The sequence below is a fragment of the Zingiber officinale genome, chromosome 3B, assembly GCF_018446385.1.
Source record: "Zingiber officinale cultivar Zhangliang chromosome 3B, Zo_v1.1, whole genome shotgun sequence".
Classification (NCBI taxonomy): Eukaryota; Viridiplantae; Streptophyta; class Magnoliopsida; order Zingiberales; family Zingiberaceae; genus Zingiber; species Zingiber officinale.
This window is the reverse complement of record NC_055991.1, coordinates 87243726-87250436: the sequence shown is the minus strand read 5'-3', so window position 1 is coordinate 87250436 and position 6711 is coordinate 87243726. Positions and strand designations below refer to the sequence as shown.

Sequence of the window (6711 nt, the reverse complement as noted above, 5' to 3'; positions counted from 1 at the left end):
ATATATCTTGACTCCACTCGTATTATTTCTTGTGTTTGATACTTTATCCACTCAATCTTCGAGATGCTCAAATTCGTATCTATATAGTCTCTCATTGTTATCCCTGATAATTAGTAGATACTAGTCACCATGTTACCTGTTTGGACTACTATTTATTTATGCTTCATATTGAGCATGCGGCTTCATGTAGCATACCTGATTTCTGTTATATATATATACATGATGACTGTTGCATTGTTCGCATCATGTCATTGCATGCATCTCCGATGACCTTGGCTCCCTTGTGGTTGAGACGGTTGTTGGCCTAGGCCACACGCTCAACCACTCATGGGTAGTGGTAGCTGGAGCGTGCCGCATGTCCTGTCATGCCCCCCACTCGCGCACTTATGGGTAGTGACAGCTGGAGTCGCGGGCAGCAGGGACCCCCATCGCAGACATAGCTATTCAGCTACTATGCTACTATCCCCTTGACCACTCGAGAGTAGTGGTAGCTGGAGTGGTGCACAGTCTGTCATTGTCCTGGCCTCTCGGCCATATTGGGGTCATGGTACTAGAGAGGTGGGCGGGAGTGACCATCCGAGCATATGCTATTTTTCCGTTATCTTTGATTATGCTGTTATATGCTTACTTATTCAGTTCTGTTATCTCATACCTGTTATATATGCTTGGACACTGATTACTGTGATAGTATACTTTACCTATGATCTTGGTAGTTATGAGCAGTACTGTAGTAGTTTATGTTATCTCAGACCTTATATTACTTGCCTAAGATATGGTATCATGTATGGATATATATTTTGTTCACTCAGTTGTATCTGCTATTTATCTTCCTGAGACTGTATCATGTTGTACTCCTGGCTCTTTATATTACTCATACACTATCTATTCTTTACCCGTTGAGTCTTTATACTACCGATTGGATGAGGGATAGAGCACGTATACCGTTACTGGCGAGGTCCGTCAAGGACAGATTTACCTTATATCAGGGCGGAGCGGATCCTTGGCCTGCTCGTAGCTGGTTGAAGAATCTGGAGAGCAGATTCGGGTACATGAGTTGTACAGATGAGGAGAAAGTGGAACTGGCAGCATACCATCTCCGAGATCAAGCAATCACATGGTGGGACATGCAGAAGACGATCTTTGGGGAGCAGCACATCATGTGGTCGATGTTTCGAGATGCTTTTGAGCGACAGTATTTTCCAGCTACATTCTGTCTAGCTCAACGTCAGGAATTTTTGAATCTCAAACAGGGTGACCGATCAGTGATGGAATACAATGCTGAATTCTGTAGACTGGCTGAATTTTGCCCGCACTTAGTGGCACATGATTATGATCGTATACAGCAGTTTACCCAGGGTCTTGCAACATACATACGGATCCGGATGTCAGGATTTCCAGGTACTTCCTATCGGGAGGTTTTGGATCGTGCACTGTTTATTGAGAGACGTAGCAGCAGGTGTCTCTAGAGAAGGGTAATGAAAAATAGTTGTCTCAGAAGAGAGGAAGTAGGAGCCAGGGTTCTCGGGCTCCTTCCGGAGGATCTTCTCAGCCTTAGAAGACGGGGTGAACATTAGATGGAGGTTCTTGTCCCCTCATCATGACCAGAAGAAGGACTTTGGTGGAACCATATGTTTTCAGTGTGGTTCCAAGAGTCACATCAGGAACAACTATCCGTTGGATCATTCTATATGCTTCTACTGTACACTCCCAGGGCATGAGAGTCGAAATTGTACTCTGAAAGAACAGTTGGAGGCTCCTAAAGTTACATCTCAGGGGGAAAAACCCTCACAGTCACGACCGCAACGAAGATCTCAGAAGACTCAGAGTGCCCCACGTCAGCAGCGACCGCCGCCTTCTCAGGGATAGATATATCATATTTAGGGTCAGGAACCAGTGACTACACAGTATTCTGCCGCATCATCTTCTCATTAGGCATTTCCAGTACAGCAAGATTCTCATCCACCTCAGCTTTATTCGGCATATCAGCAGCAGCCTCAGTCTCAATATCAGCAGCCGGTTCCCACACCTCCGATCCCAGTACAGACCATTCTAGGCATGCCATAGCCGAGCTTAGAGGTGGGTCGCGTTTATGCTGTCACACGAGAGGAGGCACAGCGGGCTGAAGGATCGGTTTTCTGAGGTACTATTTCAGTTTATGCATTTACTGCAGAACTATTGATAGATATTGGTAGTTCCCATTCATTCATATCTCGGGTGTTTTTGGGTAAAATCGGGAGACTGCCTACACGTTGGACTCATGGATTGATAGTATCTCTACCATCGGGTGAGGTAGTAAGTATTAGTCTGGAAGTCAAGGGATGTCCTTTAGACTTCAATGGTCAAACTCTTATGGTGGATCTGTAGGTATTAGAAATGGTGGAATTAGACATTATATTGGGCATGGATTGGCTAGCCATGAACCACGCCACAATCGACTGTAGAACGAGATTAGTCACATTCCGACCTCCCGGTCTTCCATCACGGGTATTCGTTGGAAGCGGGGGTGATGAGATATCAGTCATATCGGCAATGTAATCGAGGAGATTATTGTCACAGGGTTGTCAGGGATATTTGCTGTCCATGGTTAAGGCTGGTTCGGATGCATTACCACGGCTCTCGAACGTTTCTATTGTTCGAGAATTTCCAGATGTGTTCCCTAACGAACTTCCCGATTTGCCTCCTAAAAGGCAAGTCGAGTTTACGATTGAGTTGGTTCCGGGAACCACACTGGTATCCAAGACCCCCTATCGCATGGCACTAAAAGAGTTAGAGGAGTTGAAGGTTCAGTTGCAGAAGTTGTTGGACAAAGGTTTCATCTGTCCCAGTGTTTCTCCATGGGGAGCCCCAGTACTCTTCCTTAAGAAGAAGGATGGATCACTGAGATTATGTATTGATTACCAATAGCTGAACACGATGACTATTAAGAACAAATATCCATTTCCATGAATAGAGGATTTATTTGATCAGCTGAAGGATACCTATGTATATTCTAAGATTGATTTGCGCTTAGGCTATCATCAGCTCAGGGTTAGAGATGCAGATATTCTGAAGACAACATTTCGCACTCGTTATGGTCACTATGAGTTCTTGGTAATGCCATTTGGGCTTACCAATGCTCCGACCATGTTCATGGATCTGATGAACAGAGTGTTCCTTGAGTATCTAGACCAGTTCGTTATCGTGTTCATTGACGATATTCTGATATATTCCTGATCTGAGGAGGAACACAAGCAACATCTTCGTATAGTTTTGGAGATGTTACGGCGAGAACATCTCTATGCAAGTTTAGAAAATGCGCATTCTGGTTACCTTCGGTGGGTTTTCTTGGACACATTGTTTCCAACAGAGGTATATCAGTCAATCCACAGAAGATTGAGGCCATCACTAACTGGGAACAACCAAGAACAGTGCAGGAGATACGTAGCTTCTTGGGATTAGCTGGGTATTATCGGAGGTTCGTCGAAGGTTTTTCCAGTGTAGCCTTGCCTTTGACACGATTAACACGAAAGGGAGAGAAGTTTAGCTGGACAGAATCATGTGAGCAGAGCTTCCAGGAGCTCAAGGGAGGCTCAGCACAACACCAATGTTAGTACTTCCCTCTGGCATGGATAGATTTGTACTTTTCACAGATGCATCATACCAGGGATTGGGTGCTGTACTTATGCAGTATGACCATGTGGTGTCGTATGCCTCATGTCAGTTGAAAGCTCACGAGAGGAACTATTCAGTCCATGATTTGGAGTTGGCAGCTATCATCTTTGCACTAAAAATTTGGCGACATCATTTATATGGGATCACCTTTGAGATTTATACAGATCATAAGAGCCTCAAGTATTTGTTTACCCAGAAGGAACTGAACCTATGACAGAGAAGATGGATGGAGTTCTTGAAAGATTATGACTGCGCAATTAATTATCACCCGGGAAAAGCCAACGTAGTAGCCGATGCTTTGAGCAGGAAATCTCGATGAGTGTTGGCTTTCCATCGAGTGATGGTTACAGAATTGATACAGAGCTTCTTTGAGTTGGGGTTGATGGAGCAAGCACAGACAGAGCGAGGCTTGCTAGTCACCATGGTTGCTCAGTCACCTATAGTGGAGCGTATCAAAGAGGCTCAGGCTACAGATCAACATACATAGTTTTTACGTAGCAGGGTTATCTCAGGATAGTAGCCAGAGTTTACCTGTGACAATAGTGGAATTCTATATTTCCGTGGAAGGTTATGTGTTCTCGAGTCGCACCTTGTTCTGGAGGATTTGTTACAGGAAGCACATCGATCTAGATTTGTGATTCATCCAGGAGGTACTCGTATGTACAGGGATCTGAAACGATCTTACTGGTGGAATGGCATGAAGAAGGACATTGCGACATTTGTGGCACAATTTTTGGTTTGTCAGCAGATAAAGGCGGAGCATCAGAGGCTAGTTGGGTTACTGCAGAAAATAGAAATACCGGAATCGAAATGGGAGCATATCACGATGGACTTTGTGGTAGGGCTACCCTAGATCCGGAAGGAACATGATGTGATTTGGGTAATCATTGATCGGTTAACCAAATCTGCACACTTTTTATCGATCCGCAGGATAGATTCGTTGGATCGATTGGTAGAGTTATACTGCAGAGAGATCATCAGACAGCATGGTATACCTCTGAGTATCATATCAGATAGAGAGCCACGATTTACTTCTCGATTTTGGCGGAGTCTCCAGCAGGCCATGGGTACGGAATTCCGTTTTAGTACTGCATTTCACCCTCAAACCGATGGATAGTCGGAGCGCACTATCCATACATTGGAGGATCTATTGAAATCTTGTGTTATGGACTTTGGTGGTAGCTGGGAGGATCATTTGCACTTGGTGGAGTTTTCATATAACAACAGTTACCACTCAGCGATTCAGATGGCACCATTCGAGACATTGTATGGCAGAGCATGTAGCTCTCCTACTTTATGGGATGAAGTCGGAGAATCGTCATGTAACGCCCCGCCCCTTCCTGCTCAAGCTGACGGGGGTTACTTATCATTTCTTCTTAAAACAACGGATGTCTTATCTATAGTATAATTTTTTTTTCTTTAAAACTTTTTCCTTACTTTTCAAATCATCATCACTAACTACTTATCATATGAGTCACATAACATGCTTAACATAAATTTAAACCATGATACTAAAGAGCATGATGAAATGTCATGGAGTCAAAATGAACGACATAAAACATAATTCTTATTAACTAGAAGCAGGTCTTTCTCATTAGCCGAGTCACTACTACACACGTCCTTCTTGCCCCCTCCTGCTGCTCCCTTAGTACATCCATTCTTTGCCCTTATCTGTGGTACAAGGAAAGTAAGCTGTGAGCACACAAGGCTCAGTAAGATCCTTTCCTACTCACAAAAACCGTATAGCATAACTAAATCGCCAAGGCATAAAGCATAAATACAACTCATCATATCATGTATAGAAGCATCATATCATAACATAATCGTAAGGTATCATGGCATATCATAACATGCATCCTAGCATAACATAATCATAATCATAGCATATCATAACATGATCATAAAGTTCATCCTAGCATAACATAACATAATCATAAGCATCATAGCATATCATGATATAATCATAAAGTACATCCTAGCATAACATAATCATGATCATAGCATGTCATTACATAATCATAAAGTTCAACCTAACATAACATGTCATAAGTATCATGGTATATCGTAACATAATCATAAAGTGTTATGCGAGATGACTTTCAAAAACATGATTCATGCAATAATATATGCAACATATCCTTTGAAAATTTATTACATACATACTTAAACATAATCATAACATGATTAGGACCCCGACTTGTACCACATACATAAATGCGCGGGTCCTATGTAGGTCCAAGGTAGTAAGTCTTGAACCCTACAAGGCATACATACTAGGCCCGTTTCTTAGTCCATCGACCTAGGGGCACTTAGGAGCCCATCCCTAACGAGACCCGTTTCTTAGTCCATCGACCCCGGGGCGCTTATGGAGCCCACCCTTTGTACAAGCCATATAAAGTAAAGTAGCATGTCATACATATCATGGTTCTTATTATTTCATGCACATCATATTTCTTATCATATCATACCATATAGAATTTGAGCACACAGCTCATCATAATGGTATATACAATTTGGGCACACAGCACATCATAAATACATGCATAGTTTGGGCACACATCTCATCATAAATAGCATGCATAATTTGGGCACACAGCTCATCATAAATATCATGCATAAATTGGGCACACAACTCATCATAAATAGCATGCATAACTTGGGCACATAGCACAGCATAAAGGTTACCATCATACATAGATCATAAGTGCACATAATTAGACATAGAAACATAACAAGTTCTTACCACATCATAAAACATTGCATGTGAGATACATGGAAAATCATATTTGGATTTCTAACCCTAATGTCATATAATGGCCGAAACATATAGTTGTGTCTTAGGTTAGAAATCAACATACAAGCATGTGAACCCTAAACCAATATCATATCATATACCATAAGAAAACATCATGAGCATGTTTAGGTTAGGTTCTAGGTTTCCTAAGCTTATAAACTTATCATGGCCGAATCTTATCAAGCATTCCATGGGTTAAAATCAACATTCAAGCATGTGAACCCTAAACCAAATTTCATAGCAATTATTACAAGAAACATCATGAG

At 42.2% G+C, this 6711-nt stretch overlaps 1 protein-coding gene across 1 annotated transcript; it reads left to right on the top strand.

Moving 5' to 3' along the window:
• Positions 1–920: 920 nt before the first annotated feature.
• Positions 921–1466, top strand: LOC122054997. The gene has a single exon (XM_042616401.1). The coding sequence runs from the start codon at positions 921–923 to the stop codon at positions 1464–1466; it is 546 nt and encodes a 181-aa protein (XP_042472335.1).
• The last annotated feature ends 5245 nt before the right edge of the window (positions 1467–6711 follow it).